The 20,821-nt window shown below is 37.9% G+C and overlaps 2 protein-coding genes across 4 annotated transcripts in view; one reads left to right on the plus strand and one right to left on the minus strand.

Annotated features, from left to right (window-relative positions):
• Positions 1–6,469, minus strand: cenpo (centromere protein O). Its single transcript, XM_030127259.1, has 6 exons — positions 6,313–6,469; positions 4,813–4,970; positions 2,863–3,013; positions 2,513–2,787; positions 2,237–2,396; positions 1–791 (listed from the first exon to the last, which is right to left on the minus strand). The coding sequence occupies exons 1-6, from the start codon at positions 6,332–6,334 to the stop codon at positions 682–684; spliced, it is 876 nt and encodes a 291-aa protein (XP_029983119.1). The 5' UTR covers positions 6,335–6,469; the 3' UTR covers positions 1–681.
• slc5a6b (solute carrier family 5 member 6) overlaps positions 6,468–20,821 on the plus strand; it is a 22,356-nt gene continuing 8,002 nt past the window's right edge. For all 3 annotated transcript variants that reach the window (XM_030127256.1, XM_030127257.1, XM_030127258.1), the window contains exons 1-8: positions 6,468–6,721; positions 11,665–12,115; positions 14,613–14,678; positions 15,783–15,834; positions 15,934–16,001; positions 16,360–16,514; positions 17,455–17,595; positions 20,585–20,714. In XM_030127256.1, the coding sequence (XP_029983116.1) occupies positions 11,768–12,115; positions 14,613–14,678; positions 15,783–15,834; positions 15,934–16,001; positions 16,360–16,514; positions 17,455–17,595; positions 20,585–20,714 (960 nt within the window). In that variant the 5' untranslated portion in view covers positions 6,468–6,721; positions 11,665–11,767. The remainder of the gene's footprint in view (positions 6,722–11,664; positions 12,116–14,612; positions 14,679–15,782; positions 15,835–15,933; positions 16,002–16,359; positions 16,515–17,454; positions 17,596–20,584; positions 20,715–20,821) is intronic.

A 20,821-nucleotide genomic window follows, 5' to 3' on the forward strand; every position in this document is an offset into this window, starting at 1 on the left:
GCATTAATGGGCAAATATTCCAGTGTCCAAGGACATGAGGTTTCTATATCTACTTCACGATGCTCTGATTTTGGCTCATCAAAAGTTTTCAGACAGGCGGGAGGGTTCAAACTGTGATTGGCAGATCACAACTGCCAACTGCCTGGATGTGACTGCTCTACTCTGTGTCTCAACATAGAAAAGTGGCAGCATTTTTTCATACAGCAATAAGCCACATGAGTTTAATCCACATTTGTATTTAGGGTTTTGAGCTGGACCAAAAGGACAGAGCTGCAGAAAGACGACGTGTAGATTTTCAAATTCCAGCATTTCTCACAGTTGCCATAAACAGGCCATGAACTCTTCAGTTGTGACAAACTAAGACTGACTGCACTTCTGTTGTTCTGCACCAGGTTTTACTGAACTCACGCTTGAGCTACGGTCGTCATAGAAACAGAAGACACACTAAATACTTACTTCTGCCTGTACAAACAATTTAGTTGTGTAGTTATTTTTGTCTTATTATTGTACATCTTTGCTGTATTTTCTTGTTGTGTCTGAATAAAGAGATTGACAAATAGATATATGTCCATTACATCACTGGAAAAACACCAAATCTAAAGGTGGACGAAGACTTTTGCATAGTACTGTACATGTTAAACACTGTTCAGTAGCATGTACAAGTCCTCCTTCAGAGATACATTACACAATATGGCCCATGGTCTTCATGGTGCTCAAAGCTTTGTGCACAGGGTTCTCCATGAGTAGGAGGCAGTTGGACTTCCACTGTGGACACTCAGGAAGTTCAGTGTCTGAAAAACATTTAAAGGGACAAGCAAGTGCACAATACAGGCATGAGCATATCTGAAAGAGGATCAGTGTTTATGATAAAGAAAGAAAAATAATGAGTCATTATGTGCTGGTGTAAGAGGATACAGACAGACTGAGCACATCTTACCTCATTTCTTAGACTGACGATTGAAGTGGACCTTAACACTGACAGTAGACTGACCCTAACCTTAACACTGACAGTAGACTGACCCTAACCTTAACACTGACAGTAGACTGACCCTAACCTTAACACTGACAGTAGACTGACCCTAACCTCGACACTGACAGTAGACTGACCCTAACTGACCCTAACCTTAACACTGATAGTAGACTGACCCTAACCTTAACACTGACAGTAGACTGACCCTAACCTCGACACTGACAGTAGACTGACCCTAACTGACCCTAACCTTAACACTGATAGTAGACTGACCCTAACCTTAACACTGACAGTAGACTGACCCTAACCTCAACACTGACAGTAGACTGACCCTAACCTCGACACTGACAGTAGACTGACCCTAACCTTCACACTGATAGTAGACTGACCCTAACCTTAACACTGACAGTAGACTGACCCTAACCTCAACACTGACAGTAGACTGACCCTAACCTCAACACTGACAGTAGACTGACCCTAACCTTAACACTGATAGTAGACTGACCCTAACCTTCACACTGACAGTAGACTGACCCTAACCTCAACACTGACAGTAGACTGACCCTATCCTTAACACTGATAGTAGACTGACCCTAACCTTAACACTGATGGTAGACTGACCCTAACCTTAACACTGACAGTACACTGACCCTAACCTTCACACTGACAGTAGACTGACCCTAACCTCAACACTGACAGTAGACTGACCCTAACCTTAACACTGACAGTAGACTGACCCTAACGTTAACACTGATAGTACACTGACCCTAACCTTCACACTGACAGTAGACTGACCCTAACCTCAACACTGACAGTAGACTGACCCTAACCTTCACACTGACAGTAGACTGACCCTAACCTTCACACTGACAGTAGACTGACCCTAACCTTAACACTGACAGTAGACTGACCCTAACGTTAACACTGATAGTAGACTGACCCTAACCTTAACACTGACAGTAGACTGACCCTAACGTTAACACTGATAGTAGACTGACCCTAACCTTCACACTGACAGTAGACTGACCCTAACCTTAACACTGACAGTAGACTGACCCTAACGTTAACACTGATAGTAGACTGACCCTAACCTTCACACTGATAGTAGACTGACCCTAACCTTCACACTGATAGTAGACTGACCCTAACCTTAACACTGATAGTAGACTGACCCTAACCTTAACACTGATGGTAGACTGACCCCGACCTTAACACTGACAGTAGACTGAATCTAACCCTGTGACTGAAATTGTTATTGAAACGTACCTTCACTCTGACAGTAGACTCGTGTAGGCAGACATCTGATGTGGTCCAGGTACTCCATTGTGCACAGAACAGGAGTCCTCTTCTTTGGCACAGTGAACAACAGCACCAGCAGTGAGCATAAAGCATTACTCTCCATCACCTCCACAGACTGATGATGCTCCTAGACAACAAGGACAGAAACTGTGCGATAACACACCAGAACAAACACCCAGAGAAAAATGAAACCAACTGTCCAGAACTGTTGAAAACTATATTAAATATATAAATCTCTGGCACCTTAACCAGCTGTAACTGCTGCTTGCGACCAGCATAAGCGTTGAGATGCTGACTGAGAATATGCAGAAATGCCTTTAATTCTGTCTCTGTCATGTTGCTCTGCTCGGTGAGCTTGTTCAAAGGAATGAAAGGGGGAATGTTGTGGCGAGTGATCCTAAAGGTCGGCTTCGTGTCAAATTCGAGGCTGTATCTGTCCAAGTAGACCCCTTCATAAGAGGTGGCTACAGACACACAGAGGCCTTTACCCTGTTTAGTCTGAATGATCTCGAAACCCCCTGGAGAAGAGAAACAGTTAAAATGGTTTCACATGTAAGTGACTTAAGACGATGTTCACAACAGGACATATCTACCAATGAGACGATGAGCATGCAGGAGGTCTGTCACTTGACAATGTTTGGCCATCAGCCACAAAATCTCGGCGTTCTCAGAGTCACCGTCCATTCTCTCATCTTCTTCATGTACAGACTTTGAGTCCATAGACGCCCTCAGTGTCCGGACACTCTAAAAAGGAGGGAGACATCAAATGCAACATTTCCACTGACAGTATCTCGACTCAGCATGGCTTTTTTTTTTTGTTTTGTTTTTGGATTTCTACTAAGTGAAAGCAGGGGGCACAAGGTACTATTTCCAGTTTCACCTTGGCTGAGCTTCCAAGTGAGCCAAAACAATACAATGATCACCATAATGTGACGTAAAATCCTGCAGATCACAGATTGGGTGATCCAGAACTTGTCACTGTGCCATCATCATTATCATCACACGCACACAAACAGGAGGCCAAGCCAAACAAAAAGGAAGTGTCCAAAAACACAAATATTCACATAGGCTCCATGTTGTTAAATCAACTACAGACATCAGTCTAAACAAGTATATTGTTGCCTGAAAAAATACAATGTTTTATTTAGGAAATTATCATGTAAATTTTCATGCTTCCTCCATTGTTACTTCACTGCACTGACGCTGAAGATGACATCACAATAGTAATAACTACACCTGCAGTGGAAATGCAAGCTAGCAGCTAACAGTTTTTGATTTTATTTTTTTTGTCCAAGTCTTGATCTTCTCAACATTTTGTACTTCTGCATGTTTGTACTGTACTGCAGGATCACTCTGTGACACCATTTGGTCTGTCTGAAATGACACCTAAACATGTGTGTTCAGTTTGCAAACACAGGGAAATTACATATAATACACTGCACAAAATATTTTACAGAACAGCCATGTTCTTGGTGACAGAGTTTCTCATATGATTTACACATCTTTTCCGTTCCGGTGTCCTCATTCTGTTCAACAGTAGGTGTGTTTCTTCCATTTGTAACAGACTAGATCTTTGTTTCTACTCCAGCTGATTAGAAACAGGCTATGTTTTATGCCCTGTAATAAAACCCTCAAATAAGACATCATGGTTTTCACTTGGTTATTTTAGGCCTTATTAAAAACTGCACACTTTGGATAATTTCAGACCTATTTAATCAGTGCAAAGAAACACACAACAAATTTTCTCATTGATGATGTAAACATGCAATTTAAATTTTGCAAATAACACCCCCCCCCTCCAAAAAGAAAAGAAAACAAAAAAAACAGTCAATTAGGGCTAATGTATGTTTTCTCTCAAGATGAATCAAACCCTTTTTCAGTTTCTTCAGCTTAGGTTAAGCACTGCAGTCCCATAATAGTGCCACTGCATACATATCCAAAAAACTAACCCTCATAATATTTGGGGAATATGTGGTTTGGATAACTCTAAATGTTAGTGGAATATTAATGTATGTGTAAACAGATACACACTTGTGCTTTTGCTGCCACTAACTAGCTCAAACAAGCATCTAGTACTAAGGACAACAGATTTAAGTTAAAAAGAATAGAGCACAGATTAGAATGCCTTCATATCTGGACATGTGATCTCAACAGATTCACAGCAGTAAAATGTAACATGCACATCAATACAGCAGTAATAATACTGGATACAAAGCACTGTATAACAGTAAGACACTGATGGGCCATTTTACACACAATGAACACTAGTTTGCTGACAATACCTTCTTACTTTTACGAGGTTGAGAATACAATATTTCAATTGTAAAAAGAACCCTAAAATGTGATCAGTGTGAACAATTTAGTCTTCATAACAGATGATTTTTTTTTCCATTTCATATAATTCTATTGGGCTGTATTTGGTTAAGTATGCGAGGATATAAGACTAAAACTAATGACTGAAGGGCAGAGTGTGTCATCTAGTAAGAAATAACTAACTCTAAGTCTAAACTTCCTTTTTGCCAGATGAACAGTATGTTTGTCACCTCATACACTTCGACCTCCTTCTTCAGCTGGTCTCGGTGCCTCTTTAGCTCCTCCACTTTAGCCTTTAGCTCCTCCACACGGCTCTGCTGCTGCTGCTGACGGTGATCTTTGGAGCTCCTCGTCTGAGCCTCCATCAGACTCAGATGATTCAACACACCTGCGAATACAAACACCGTCCTTTCAGCTCTCTAAGTTCTAAACCAGGGGTCTCAAACATGCAGCCCAGGGGCCAAATGCAGCCCTCCAAAGGTTCCAATGCGGCCCATGGACTGAACTTGCAAAGTGCAAAAATTCCACAGTCAAGGCTGTCGAACTAATTTTAGTTCAGCTTCCACATACAGACCAATATGATCTATAGTAAAATAACAGCATAAAAACCTGCAAAAAAATAATGAATATATATTTTCTTCTTGGTTTGATGTGAAAAAAATATCACATTATGTCTATAAATAATGACAACTTCTAATTTTTGTCTTTGTTTTATTGCAAAAAATAACATTAAATTGTGAAAATATTTACATTTACAAACTATCTTGTAACAATAAAATGTGAATAAACTGAACAAATATGAAGAACCTGAAATGTGTAAAGAAAATTAAGCACAATTTTAACAATTTTCTGCCTGTTTTCTGTATTTAGTGGTTTAGTTTGGTTCCATAATGCACATGTAGACATGATAAGTTGAGGCATAATATTGTTAAAATTGCACTTATTTTTCTTAAGAAATTTCTGTTTTATTCACATCTTTTTTTGTTTGATTAGTTTATATAAGTAAGTATTTTCCTAATTTATTTTATTTTATTTTTTTTTTAACTAAAACAAAGACAAACATTTGGAGTTGTCATTCTCTATAGGTTATAATGTTATTATTTTACTGGTCTGGCCCACTTGAGATCAAATCGGGCTGAATGTGGCCCCTGAAAGAAAATGAGTTTGAGAGCCCTGTCCTAAACACTGGAGCCTTGGTTAGCCTTGTTGTACCGAATTCTACTCCCTGCCGAAAACTGCTCCACCTTCCTAAGTCAGCCATGAAGAGGACAACATTGCAGTTATGTTTTTTGTCTGTTTATTAAATAATGTGCAACTGTAAGGTGCATAAAACTTTCTAACGTTAAATCTTAGATACACAACACACAAAATATATAACAATATAAACAGACACTGCCGGAAACTGCATCACCTGCGGATGCAGTTTTCGGCAGGGAGCAGAATTTGGCACCGGGTTCTACCGAAAACTGCATCCCCCATCAGAGTTAGCTTGTGAAGCTAAAGGAGTGAAATGACTTTAGCAGCTCACATTTGGAGCTATTCTGGTGTGACGGGTGAATTTGGTGCACTTTGTCCTCTTTGTGGCTGACTTATGAAGGGGGAGCTGCTTTCGGCAGGGAGTAGAACAAACCCAACAAACCTAGCATTAGCGTCTGTTTGGCTCGGTTAACATTATTAAACAAACTTAAATCTCCTAACTGGCCAATCTAGCTTTGCATGCAGATGTTTACCTGTTGCAGTCACTTTTTCCATGTTTATGAAGGTTTCGTCTTTATTTTTCTCTCCGTGATGTACTTCTCGAATGTACCCTTATGTTTTATGCCAAACCGCAGCTTTTGGATTTTCGCGGCTCTTCCTGACGCGTCATATTTTGAGCCCCGCCCACGGTTTTACGCACACCCGGAAGAAAATTCAAAACAAATGGCGATCACATGGATGCCAAAGATTAGCTCAGTGCTAGGCTATTCAAACTAATACACGAGGGTAGAGAAGACATGGAGGCACCACGGTTACCCTTTTAGGAAGTGAACTCGCTGTAATGCTTAAAGTGTAGTGTCTGTGAATGTATTGGTTCTGAAGTAACGCAGGGCTCTTGAACGCATCTCAGTTCAGTGACAGCATGGTGTCAGTGGGAGCAAGGTGAGTGTGACATGGTTCATTTTACCTTCTTCAATCTGTCCCTTGACACACACTCTCTCACATATGTGTTTTTTATTTTAAAGTTTCTGTTGATTTTGACCCGGAGACGGGACTTTAGGCCGCTGACCTACATATATCTTATCTACGGAGCATATTTGACAAATCTCGTAACTACTATGATCTGTGTAAAATAACAGCATCTGGAACAGCAGGTGTTATTGTGCCGCCACTTACAGGCTCAGCCAAGCGTCTACTGATGAGTACAACAGAATGAAGGTAAAAAAGAATAAAGTAAACAAATCTCAAAATAGAATGCCTTCACATGCGGACAAGGTGTCCGACCAGAAGCACAGCAGGAAAATGTAACATGAACGTGAATGCATCGTATGCATTCACTGTCGCAATCTCTCAAAGTGGGCTACGCGTGTCCCTAGGGGTACTTGGAAGAAACCCAAGGGGTACTTGAAATTGTTTTGGAATAATACATTAAATAAGTCATCATGTACTGAATACAAAATAAATAATGACAATTAATGAAAAAAATTGACACTCCTAGTTTTATTGTCTGTCATCTTGTTTAAGCTTTGGTAACATTTTAAGCTCATTTGTATTTTACATAATCCGAGATGAGTTTATTTGAGTTATTCATTTTTGTTGATGGAAGGTTAATTTATTCAGTAATGACCAATTAATTCATTTTTCTTATCAATGAAAGAGGGCACTTTTCAGTTTATGTTTGGCACACAAAATTTACTTATAAAGATTTGTTATTTTTTGTATATTAAAGTTAAATATATGTACTGGTTTTTTGTTTGTTTGTTTGTTTGTTTGTTTTTTCAAAGTTTTAAAAATAAAAACAGACGCCTTTTAGGCACAAGAACAAATTTTGCCTTATTTTTTCAATCAAAAACGCGGAAGCGAGAGTAGGGGGTACTTGGCTAAAAAAGTATATTTCAGGGTAAGCATATTTCACTGTAAAAAGTTTGAGAATTGCTACACTACTGTAACCACCATTTCTGTGTGTGAACTAGTGGACACGGTGGTTTACAGTACTGCAGATAATAGTGCATTAATACATGAATAGCATGGAGTTTGGAACTGACATTTTCCATTACTTTTTGAAGTTTTGTAGACCCAAAGGAGGCACTTTGAAAATAAATGCTAAAACTGAATTGAAGAATATGATAGGAAAGAAATACATCAATAAGACTGAAAAAATGATGTTTTCTCAGTAAGTGGAAAAACTGGTGAATGAATACTCCTAATTTATGAGGCCAGTTTAGATACCTAAACTGAAAATGTAAAGTTATTCAAACCACTTCTATATATACGAAACTTAACACATCATCAGTATTTTACCTCAGCTATCAGTAAATAATTGATCATGTGCTTAAGTGAGTGTGTGTCTGAGCAGATGAATGGACACTTTCACTTTTATGTGAGAAAACACAGTTCATTGCAGTGAACATGCAATAACAATGGGTTCATCCATTCATTCAAATCTTACATCAGAGAAGAAAGAGAACATATTTGACATTTCTGATTATAAAAAGGAACTCAAAGAAAAACCACTGATGAATACAAATTTTAATACTTAAATCTAACTTACCTGACCAGTAGACACACTGATTAGCCATGACATTATTATAACTGGAGGTCTGAGGTCTTATCATACCAGAAATTCATGTTCACCTGCTGCCTAATATATGGGTCAGATCAAGCAAAAGTAAACGTCAGTGTCAGAAATTAAAGTTTCACCTATCATTTATCAAATAGACTCATTTTTTAGCTTAAGAACTGTATTTTATGGAACTGTTTACAAAATTTCATTATCTCTTGTAGAAAAAAAGACATAAAGATATAATCAATTTAAAATGAAATCTAAAAAGGACTAAAATATGTAGATGCACTATTAACTTTAATTATACTATTTTTTCTTGCTTGTATCAGTGATATTTTCAGTCTGTGAATCTGTAGGAACTAATTATTCAACAGTAAGGCAAGGCACGGCAAGTTTATTTGTATAGGACATTTCAGCCACAAGGCAATTCAAGGTGTTTCACACGGGACATTGGAATACAACGACAGAGAAAAAGAAACAAATTTAAAACATTATAAAAGAAACATGTAAAAGGTGATTAAAAACAGCAAGTAAGAAAACAACACATAAAATCCAAAAATATAAAAACACACACATATTAAAGTAAGAGTTGCAGTGCAGAGTTTCGAAAGAGAATATAAAATTTAAAAAGTAAAAAGTCTTTTAGTCAAAGACAGCAGTGAACAGGTCAGTCTTTAACCTTGACTTAAAAGAACTCAGACTCGCAGCAGACCTGATATTTTCTGGTAGTTTGTTCCAGATATACGGAGCATAGAAACTGAACACTGATTCTCCATGTTTAGTTCTGACTTTTGGAACACAGACCAGACCTGCACCAGACCACCTGAGTGGTCTGGATGGTTCATACTGGACTAGAAGGTCTCTGATGTATTTTGGGCCTAAACCATTCAGTGCTTTATATGCTAGCAAGAGAATTTTAAAGTCTATGCTCTGAGAGACAGGGAGCCAGTGTAGAGACCTCAGAACTGGACTGATGTGGTCCACAAAATATTTGTGTTCATAAAAACTTGTCATTTAAACATTTTTATCCAATATTGATCACTATTGTAGTTGAACATCAGAGCTAAAGCCCTGTTTCATTTAGGATCCATTTATGATGAGAACAGCATGTTTTGTACATTTGTGTAAAGTGAAAAAAATATGATGTTCATTTTGAGTCCCCGTGTCACACAGCAGTAATTTAAGTATTTTTATCCCCAAAATGGTTTTTTTTGTAAATTGTAACATATGTCATGTGAAAGTACTTACTGAGACCTATTCATTCATGTATTAAACATGGAGATCAGTTTTTTTTTAGTTTAAACACAGAGACTATTGAACATGAAATGTGTCCCCCTGTCACCACTTGATCTGACCCGTATCCCACCCACAGACCAGTCCCATTGGAAATTAATACCACTTTACCTGTGGGTGGTCTCAGTGTTCTGCATGATTGATGTGTGCTTTTACCATTTAACCCATGCTAAAACAGGACTGTAGTTTAACAAAATGACTGAGATTGACATCTGCTTCATTTTTTTCTTAGGGTAATTCAGCTTTCCATGGGATCAAATAAAATAAAAAAAAAAAAAAAACAATACCTAATTAGTACAATATTTGCCATTGAAATAGGCTGCCCCAAACTAAGGGTCCAGACAGAAGAAGAGTAGGGAAGTTGTTTTGACTGTTTTCCAATTATTGGAGTAAAATATAGAGGAAGAGTTTCTGGAAATCTCCAAATTCATGAGAACTGGAGAAAAGAGGCCTCAGGTGCAAAAACCCTGGAACGAAAACAAGTGAATAAGATGTAAAAATACAAAAACTATATAAAAGATGAAATAACATGTAAAAAGAGACTTGGGACACAGTGTTTTCCCAGTGTAAACGTACGTTAGCATTTAAACATATCGTTCTTTGTTTTATTTGTTTGAATGTGTTGGTTGGTGGCTGTGATGCTTCTGGGTTTACATTCAGGTCATTAAGTGTTGAAGTCATGTGTTGATACTATATTTCTGATATTCCACTAGAGTGGCTTAAATCCAACATTGTTCACAGTAGAAAAATCAGTAAATGTGTAGACATTTATGTTAAATTGGATTCTGAGGAGACACAGAATAGAATGTGTTTTAAAATTTTTTCTGGGCTCTCAGGTGTTGTCGTTCTGATGCAGTTCAAGGATCTCCTGTAGTAATAATAATAATAATAACTTTATTTGTATAGCATCTTTAAAAACAAAGTTTACAAAGTGCTTTGACAGGGCACAACAGCAGGATACACGAAGAAAATAAAATAAAAACACTAAAACAGAAGCAACACAATTAGAGAGATGTATGAACAAGTTAATTATCAAACAAGATCAAATTTAAAATTAAAACTAAAAAATTAAGGTTAAAAAGGCAATAGACATCACATAAAAGCAATTCTATAAAAATGTGTTTTAAGAAGTGATTTAAAAGATGTTACTGATTCCGCAAGCCTTATGTCCAGTTCTGGACCACAGCACCTGCTCTTCAGCTGGGTTAGCAGAGGATGAACTTAACTAATGAAAATTAGGTCGAATTAATGATAAAATATGTTAGTTTTTCTAGGTTCAGCTGTCTGTTATGACCCAGGTGAATGGAGACATTGTTTAAACTAATTGGTCTCATAGGTCTAACTGACCGTTTCACCTTCAGCGTCCATCCCCTTCACCTTTATGTGATGCATGTGTAAAAGCCTGCATCGGATGTAGCTGATGGAAGGTGGTGAAGAGTCACCCTTATCCTACATACTTTGTGTTTCACAGTAAACTCAACCGGGTGCCATGTTTTTTTCCTGGCCTGTGACTTTTTAAGTGTTATATTTTTCTATAATTTTTTAAAAATGTACACTCTGATCATTTGGAAACAGTTTGAACAACATTTGTGATATATAACAGTGATATTTTAGTTTCCCCAAGGCTGTCAGTGAAATGTGACCTTAGTTGCTTCTTTTGGCCTTCAGAAACTGACAGGCATTGGTTTCTACTGTTTGTCTTTTTCTTTGTTTGCAGTGAACACAAAGGCCGCAGATGGAACAGTAGCAGGAGACCTCAGTCAAACCTGTTTCAGAATTTTTAGATAAGTCCAGATAGATAAGAGCAAGGAAAGTAGTTTTACCTGAGGATCCTATTTCATGGCCCTAAACCTTTCAGATAACATGAATAAAAAGTGAACTGACTCAAAGTTGGGTTTTTTTCTTCTCAGTTTCATTCATTGTAAGTAATAAAAGTGCAGATTGTCTGTCTGTGGTCACATGGAAACACACTCTGTTCCCCATGTACCCTTTTTTATCAGTGTTTTCTTTTTTCTGTTCTTTCTTCAAGGCTGTTGGGCTCTGATGACTGATGGGTGACAACGCAGACGTGTCCATTCTGAGTGACTGTGTGACCAAAGCAGAACCAGTCCATCTCCTTCTGAATAGTCCACATGGACCCGTCCGACCAGAAGCACTTCAGCGCCGTAGATTATGTGATCTTTGCCTTGTTGCTGGTGGGTTCCCTGAGCATCGGCCTGTACTACGCCTTATCCGGTGGCCGTCAGCGCACCACACAGGAGTTCCTGATGGCGGACCGGAGCATGCGCTGTCTGCCCGTGTCCCTGTCGCTCATCGCCTCATTCCAGTCTGCTGTGGCCATCATTGGCGTCCCGGCGGAGGTCTACGTCCACGGCACCCAGTACTGGTTCATCGGCTGTGCCTACATCCTGGGTCTTCTCATTCCGGCTCATGTTTTCATTCCTGTCTTGTACAGACTCAAGCTCTCAAGTGCTTACCAGGTAGGCCTTCTGTTCCACCTGGGCATTGAAAATACCTCTGTTACATTATTTCCTTGGTTTCAGCCTTGTAATTAAAAAAAAAGAAATTCTATACGCAGCATTCCTTACACTGAACTGCAAATATGACCCTTATTATTATCTCTATTGTAATTATTTATGCAGTGGTTGTAATGAGAAGATAATTAACAAAACATCAAGCAACTACTGCTGATGATGAGAATATTTGATGTAATTAACCAGCTTTTACAGCATAAGCTCTACTTCTGGCATGTGCTCTTATTTTATTAAACAGGGGTACTTTATAAGAGACTACCAGCATTTACCAGGTTTGAAAGATAAAACAAAGCTAGAAACTCCCGAACTTTACAGAGAAGTTAAAATCAAGCTAAAACCTCATCAAATGTTACAGAGAGATGCTAAGTCAAGCCATAAACCAGGTAAAGATTACAGAGAGAACTAAAAATCAAGTTACAAACTCACAAATTTTACAGAAAGAAGCAAAATCAAGTTACAAACTTTGCAAATAGGACCGAAAAGAAGCCAAAAACTCCACAAATTTCACAGAGAAGCTAAAAACCAGCAAAAAATTTCAAATTTGACAGGAAATTGGAACGAGTTTACAATTCAGACATTTGACAGAGGGTGTGAGAGTGAGGACGAAGATGATGTGCTATTAAACACTGGCCAAAGTATAACCTGTCACTGTAAATGCAGACATTAGATTTCTAAATGAGTTCTAAATGTTAGAAAATGTGATGAGACTGTGAACAATGTCCTGCTGAGTCCAGAGTTTGGCCAATAACTTCAACATATTTTTGTGATCAGAATTTTTTGGGTTTTCCAGAAATGGTGGCTTGTAGATGCACTGGGAAACCACAAGGTTTGAATACAGATTTCTGTTGAATTCTCAGTTGTATTTGGCCGGTGCTGGCATTTTACAGTTTGTTATTCAACTGTTTTAGGGTTTAATGGACTGTTTTATTTAACAGAAGGAGCCAAATCATTTTCAGATGAATCCAATCATACATTTATCTTAATATTTTGTATCTTAATATTTCTGTATTTTTAATAGAATAGGTAGAGATGAGCAAATGATACCGAGACTTCCAAGCTTGTGTTACTCCTCCTGAAACGGGGTGATTCAAAACTCTGCATCAGAGCTTGTATCAAAACACTGCTGTCATGTGACTGATGACATTTGAAGTTTCAGGCGTCATCACTGCTTCACTTGGCGTTTCATAGGCTTATAGTGTTTCAGTGAGTTAACAGCTGGACAGGTTTATATATAAGATGCATCATTTTTCTCAGAGATGTCAGGTATAATGTGTGTTTGTGTTTAACAAGCATAATTTATTTTAATGTGTAATGATAATGTAATCATTATTTAGTATAAATCTGTGTTTCTCAAACTGTGGGGCGAAGCCTTGGCTTGGGGGGGGGGCATGGGATCACTCCTGGGTGTTTTTATTGTGTCTTCTAGCAGGTGGAACTAATGTTTTAGCATTGGAGCACCCTGGAATCATTTTAGGGACGTACAACAAACATATCTAGACTAGACAGAGTTTAGGTTTGGAGAATGGACAAGGATTGGACTGGAAAAGAAACAGGGGACATGTTTGTGTTTTTGCACAGTTTGTACAATTTGTACTTTAATGTTCTGAGATGTGCAATGGAAACGGGCTCATTGACCCACTGATTTTGTTGAAATGTTCATCTTTGTTAACAAAATTTGTTTGTTGTTCTACAAAAAGTAACTTTATTGTCTTAGTTTTAAGATAATTGCACATTTCCTATTTTTATTTGGAAAAATATTAGTTCAGGGAGCAGTGTGGTTGAGTTTATTTGTATTATTCAAGGAAAAAGTTATTTTTAATTTGAACAAAAAATTATTCAAAGAAAAGCAAAAAGTATTGTTACAATATTGAGTTACTTTCAATACAAGTTATAAGTGCACCACCGTTAATGTTGTTGGGATTGAGGGGGGCCCGGAGATTTTTCATCCTCCAAAGGGGGCCCCGAGAGAAAAAGACTGAGAACCACTGGTGTCAATGAACAAAACTCATGAATAACCCCAGCCTTTTCTGAGTTTTTGTTGCTGACATGGAATTGAAAAGTGTTGGCGTTTCAGTGGTTGCTACGACTGCAGTTGTCCACCAGATGCCACTGTCACTGAGTCCTTGGAGCTTTGAATCTTTTTCAGCACAAGCCTCTGTGCTTCATGAGGCTTCACCTGCCCATCACTAAAAGGGTAATAGACGACTCTGTGTCAAGGTCCTACATCAACCTGTCAGGGTTTATTTTACAATAATGACCAGTATGAAGTACATAAATGTCAGTAATTGCAGAGACACTCCTTTTTGAGGCTCCTTTTTCAATTCAATATGCTTGTTTTTTTGTTTTTTTAACCATTCTTATTCACCTGGGGGGTTAATAACACATTTGTCTGTGCTTTAAAACCTGTATGTCCTTCATAACCTGCACATGTTTTGTTTCCCAGTACCTTGAACTTCGTTTCAGTAAATCCGTGCGCATCTGTGGAACGCTGACATTCATCTTCCAAACGGTCAGTTTAAACAGTTCCTCTCTAGACTCTACAACATTATAATATGTGTGATGCATTATGATGACTGTGCACTGTATATTTCACTGTTCATACCACAAGCAGGTGACAAATAAAAACCTTGAGTCTTTAACCCATAAAGACCTAAACAGCCACTGGCAACTAAAAGCATCTACTGATCTAAAATGTTTAATAACTGTTGATCCACTAATCCTATCAATCCATGTCAATAATTGGTATAAAATACAGTTCTTCATCTTTTCATGGTCATCAGATATGACCCATTTGGATGTTCAGAGGCTCCGTAGTTACCGTGGAAACACCGTCATCTTCTATAACATTGATTCACCAGTAAAACCTATGGAGTTGGATCAATGACAGTGGATTGACACACTGGGTTTATGTTCAGTTAATGATAGATTGGACTGAAAAAGTCTCTTTCTCTTAATTTTTCTGTGTTTTTGATATGATAACCCTCAACTGTAAACTCAGCATGATAATTAAACTACATGATCAGTAAATTAAATATTGGAAAATCCCTGATTTTTCACTGAAAAACACAAAATACAGAGGATGATACTATGACAGATGGTGATAAATTACTTAAAAATGGTTCAAATGGAGAGAAAAATCAATCTGGGAACTTGCACAAAGGTAGCACTGGGTCTTTACAGGTTAAATGTGTTTTTTGGCATCAACCAGACTGTTCAGATACTAACCCAGGGTGGAAAATGTGTTACTGCATGCACCATAAACACAATTTTTTACATTTTCCAATTATTTTAAGAGACATGTTTAAGTCATTATGAACAGTTTATTTCTTTGTGGTGTACCACTGCTTTAAGTGTATCTGATACTGAAACTCTGGTGTTTGGTTATAACCCAATGTGATGAAAAACACTGTATCTGTAAAATGTGACTCAGTAGAAAAAATAGTATGTTTTTGTATGACGTAGATAACACCAATCTGGACACATATATGACTTAATCAGTTTATTCCAGTCACAGTCAGTACCACAGAGAACCACCCATACAATTGATCCTCAACAGCTTATTTTTACATGACATTCTGAGTTGTCTCTGGTGTGTGTTTTCATTGTGTTACAGGTTGTCTATATGGGAGTGTGTGTGTATACTCCTGCTTTTGCACTCAATGCAGGTATGAACTGTGACTTTCTATCCATTTATTAAAAACGATCATTCTGTTTAAAGGCTAAGACTTTAGATCTGTGGTTCAGTGTTTGTTTGTGTTTTCCAGTGACTGGTTTTAAGTTATGGGGGGTGGTCCTGGCCACTGGTCTGGTGTGTACATTGTACACCACAATGGTGAGACATTAACACTCATTCACAAGGACACTGGATTAATGTCTGTGATTGTCACAAACAGGAAGACTTCATTCTGATGATCCATGTGCACAGCTGTAGAGTCTTATCTGTTCTTTATATGCAAGAAATACTGCAAATAGAGAATGCATTATACAAAGCCAGCTGAGCCCAGCCTTAAACATAACAATAAAGACATGTCATTATTATTATTATTATTATTATTATTATTATTATTATTATTATTATTATTATTATTATTATTATTATTATTATTATCATTATTATTATTATTATTATTATTATGATCCTTTATTGTGTTGGAGGTAAATGTCCTGTGTGGTGCCCTTTCCTCTTTCAGGGGGGTTTGAAGGCTGTGATCTGGACAGATGTCTTCCAAACCCTGGTGATGTTTGCAGGGCAGCTGGCGGTCATTGTGGTGGGGGTCCATCAGGCTGGAGGACTGTCTGAAGTCTGGTGGAAAGTCTGGGAGGGAAACCACATCTCTGGTCTAGAGTGAGTCCATATGGGGGGGGACTCCAGTTTAGTTCAGAAGGTTCTGTTTGGAAGGGATATTTCAGTTCCTCTACCAGTTTTGTTTGGATAGGACTGTTTCTCCTACAAACAATACAATAAATTGTCAAAGCAATGTAATAATGATAAAAAAGATTATGTTAATATTTACACTGAGAATTAAAAAAGCAGTTACATGAATGTAATTTTTTTTAAAGGACTAACACGTGTTGATAAAGGTTTTTCTCTGTAGTTCAGAGGTGATGAATCATGTTAAACATCATTGTGTTAGGGAGGATGGAACAGCCAAGCATAGAACATGTCATTAAAGGATTGTGTTTTCACTCATTTCAATCCCATGAAAATGATGGTTGTTGCCTTGTTGTGTCAGGATGAGCTGTTGGTATGTGCAGTTAATGCTCCGTGTGTTCATACAGTAGTTCAGAACAGACATGATCCTCTGTTTTCCTTTTTATAAGCGCTGACATCCAGCGTTAGGGTGCATGACTCTGACGTACTATGTCTGAGTTTCTACCAGAGTTAATATCCCCTTAAGTGAAAAAGCTAAGACAGTGTATTTACCAAAGGCCTTGTTGGTTTTTACAGCCAACACAACTGATGGGGGGATTTTTTCAGTCACACACTGAACCTTCAAATGAAACTTGTGGAAACCTGCAGGAATCTTCATATTACACACTACTGTACACATCACACATTAGTGCCTGTTAAGTGCTTCCTGTAAAAGTATATCTGTGGACCAGGTATGTGAAGTGGTCATTTCTAACAGTACAGTGGACGATTTCACTGAAACTGGAACCAGGACACACAGTCCACCATGCTGTCTTTACTTCACATAGTTTCTTTTTATCTTAGATGGAGATTCCCTTTTTGTCGCTTGTTATTGTATTTTTTTTTTTTTAAGTCCTGTCCATCTTGTCTTCAGCCTAAATCCAGATCCTACAGAGAGACACACGTTCTGGACCCTAGGCGTTGGGGGGGTCTTCCTCATGTTGTCCCTTTATGGAGTGAACCAGGCCCAGGTCCAACGGTACCTGAGCTCACGCACTGAGAAAGAGGCCGTCAGGTAAACACAGCGGACACATCACCTGGAAAATGACACTGTCTGCACAATTATTAGGCAAGCTGTACTTTTGAGGATTCATTTTATTATTTAAGAACTACAGCGTGCTCTCTCAATCCAAAATGTTCCTAAAGCTCAAACCTGAATATCTAAGAAGGTAAAAGTGAGGTTTTGCTTTTCTTAAGAGAATATCTCGGTGTACACTATTATTTGGCAAATATCAATGGGCAGACTTATTAGGCAACTAAATGAAAAATGAATATTTTCCCATCTCACTTGTTTATTTTCATCTGTTAAAGTGAAAATAATGAATGAACAACTCAAAATTTACACACACAATAAAATTAATCTCTGACCAAGTCAGCCTTCATGTCAACAACGGTCCTAACCCTTCCATTCACTGCTCTGTCAGTTTCTTGACTTGTTGACAATTAACTTTTTGTGAAGGAACAACCACATCCTCTTAGACACTGTTTTTTGTGACCCAGTTGACGATTTGCTATAAAACATGATAATCTTGTGGTCACGCTTCAGTAGTTAAGCGGTTTCAAGATCATTTCATCTGTCTGAAGGGAATTTTACAATTTTTGTCTTTTCACTGTTTGTTAAATCCTTTTTTAAATCCATTTTAGTTGAAGTAAAGAAGCTGCCTAGTAATTCTGCACATGTTACCAGGGTGGTAACATTTTAGGGCATACTCTCTCCTATCACACAAATATATATCACCTGAGAATGACTAATTCCAACACGAAATGTAATTTATATAGTTTGGAGTTGGAAAACCTGCATAAATGGTATGATATGATCAAACTACTCATTTGCCTAGTAATTGCGCACATGGTGTAGAGGTTAAAGATGGAGACTGAAAAAGCCATTTATGATAGTGCCCATATTATAAAGCAGTACCTGGTTTAGATTAGATAGAACTTTATTGATCCCTTGGGCAGAGCCCTCAGGAAATGAAGGATTTATAAAGGATTTAGAAATGCTTCAGTGAAAGGCTGTTATTTACACTGTAAACAGTTTATATGTCGTTAATAATCACTTATAAAGAAAGTATAAGTGTTTTCACATATTGATTCAGTCTCACTATTTGCAAGGTTTATGCTGGCAAATTGCTTAGTTTACTTTATCAGTCAGTATGTTAGTGCTTATACTAATGAGGTTGATCCTGCCAGTAACATATGCTTCTCTCAAAGACTAAGCCATGCAAGTCTAAGTACACGTGGCCGGTACAGTGTTGCATATGTAACCTGCGAAAGGGAAACTTATTCTGAACTATAAAATACATCCTAATGATTTAACACAGTTTAAGATGTTAACCAATACAAAGGCTGAATGAACTCTGATCCACTATCCATGACTATGGACTCCTTAGACTCATATGCCCTAATAGCTGGTGATGGACTTTTTCTGGACCCAAAACAAATAAAACTGGGAGGTCAGTTGTATTTATTTTTAGTAAGTTGCTATGATGATGTATTTATATGTCCATTCCGAATGACGATATAATAATAATAATAATAATAATAATAATAATAATAATAATAATAATAATAATAAAAAAGATGTTAACCAAGGTCCAGTGTTATCAATAAGAACAGCCTTGAAGCCTTCGTTGTTCCTCTAATATGATGTGTTTGTCCGCAAACACTTTGTTTTCAGTTTTCACTGCTGTCATGATACATGTTTATTGTATGTTGCTGTCGTTAACTGTGAAATTTCCTCATGGTAGGGTAAATAAAGTCATATCATGTCAATAGACAAGAGTAGAGCTCGATGATTTAATGTGAATTCATATGCCCATTACCAAACTGCTCATCTGTCTCCAGTTATGCCCATACTTGATGAAACTCACTCTTAGCTGTAAATATGAGGAGCCTTTGTTGTCATTATACAAACTCTCATAACAATTCAACAGTTTACATGTTCAATCTGACTGATTCACAAGGACATTGACTTCATTTTCTTCCCACATTTTAAAGCCCCTTGAGGTCAATACAGTTGATGTATGATAAAACTGACTGGATTTCAGTTGACTGTTTGTGTTTTAACTTGTAAAACAATCCTTTCTATTCATGTAATTAACAGAAAATGAAAACAACCAGTGTTTTTTTTAGCCAAAGAACACCAACGTCCTTCTTTACACTTGGATATCTAAGTGTAAAGATTTCTCAGCAGAAGCCAAATGCTCTTTTCACCACAGGCATAAAGGGGGAAAAATGAAATGTAACCAAGCAAAGCCCTGTTGTATCACATTTTTAGTACAGAGTTCCCAAACTTTCATCCTTCAGACTCATTTCGTGTCTTTTCACGATCCAAACACAAAAATCTATGATGAACTGACATAACATGTGCTATTTTTACTGACTCATCAAAACACTGAACAGATATGGAAACACATCAGGAAAGACCCCACCCTTTCAAGAGCCCATCTACACCTGGTATTTAGAATATAATCACATAGTATATGGTAAAGCTCAACATACCGGTCTACATATTATATGATGTAACATGTACCTGCCTTTCATTGGAATAATTTAAAAAATATATAATTAGAAATATAATGTTTTCATTAATGTTTGTTCAGTGTTAAATGTATTTCTGGAAGAAATATCCAGTTTGGCTTCAACAGGACTGTCACCATATAAAGCTGTCATGCATATCAACTTTTATAGCTGAAGGGATGCGAATGTTCTGTTCATTTTCCTCAGGTTCAGTAAGCTCAGTTTTCAGTGCTGTTTACATGTCAGAGGTCAGAGGTCAGATGTTGTAGGCATCATAAAGCCTGAATCCCTCCCATGGTGGTCTGATCACCTCACAGATACGTCATCCATTAACGCTGCAGGTTCATGCCATAATGGAGTCTAAAATGGTCCATATGAGCCAGAAGAATGCTAGTAAACAGAAGGAGCTGTTTATACTGACTGATACTTCCTGCTTGGATCTGTCGCAGTAATAACTGGAATAACTGCTCCTGCTTTTCCCTCAGGTCTTGCTACATGGTGTTTCCGTCGCTGCAGCTGGCTCTGGCCCTCAGCTGTGTGATGGGACTGGTCATGTTCGCTCGGTACTGTGGAGAAGATCACTCTGACAAACTGGCCTCCTCGTCCACAGATGCAGTCAGTCACAGTGACAGTATTTCCCTCTTACTTTCCTTATCAGTCCAACCATCCAAGTCCTGTTTCCTTGATCCTAAGAGATTAGTCTGTGATACTGCAGAGGCTCA

Source organism: Sphaeramia orbicularis, chromosome 22 (assembly GCF_902148855.1).
Source record: "Sphaeramia orbicularis chromosome 22, fSphaOr1.1, whole genome shotgun sequence".
NCBI classification, from domain to species: domain Eukaryota; kingdom Metazoa; phylum Chordata; class Actinopteri; order Kurtiformes; family Apogonidae; genus Sphaeramia; species Sphaeramia orbicularis.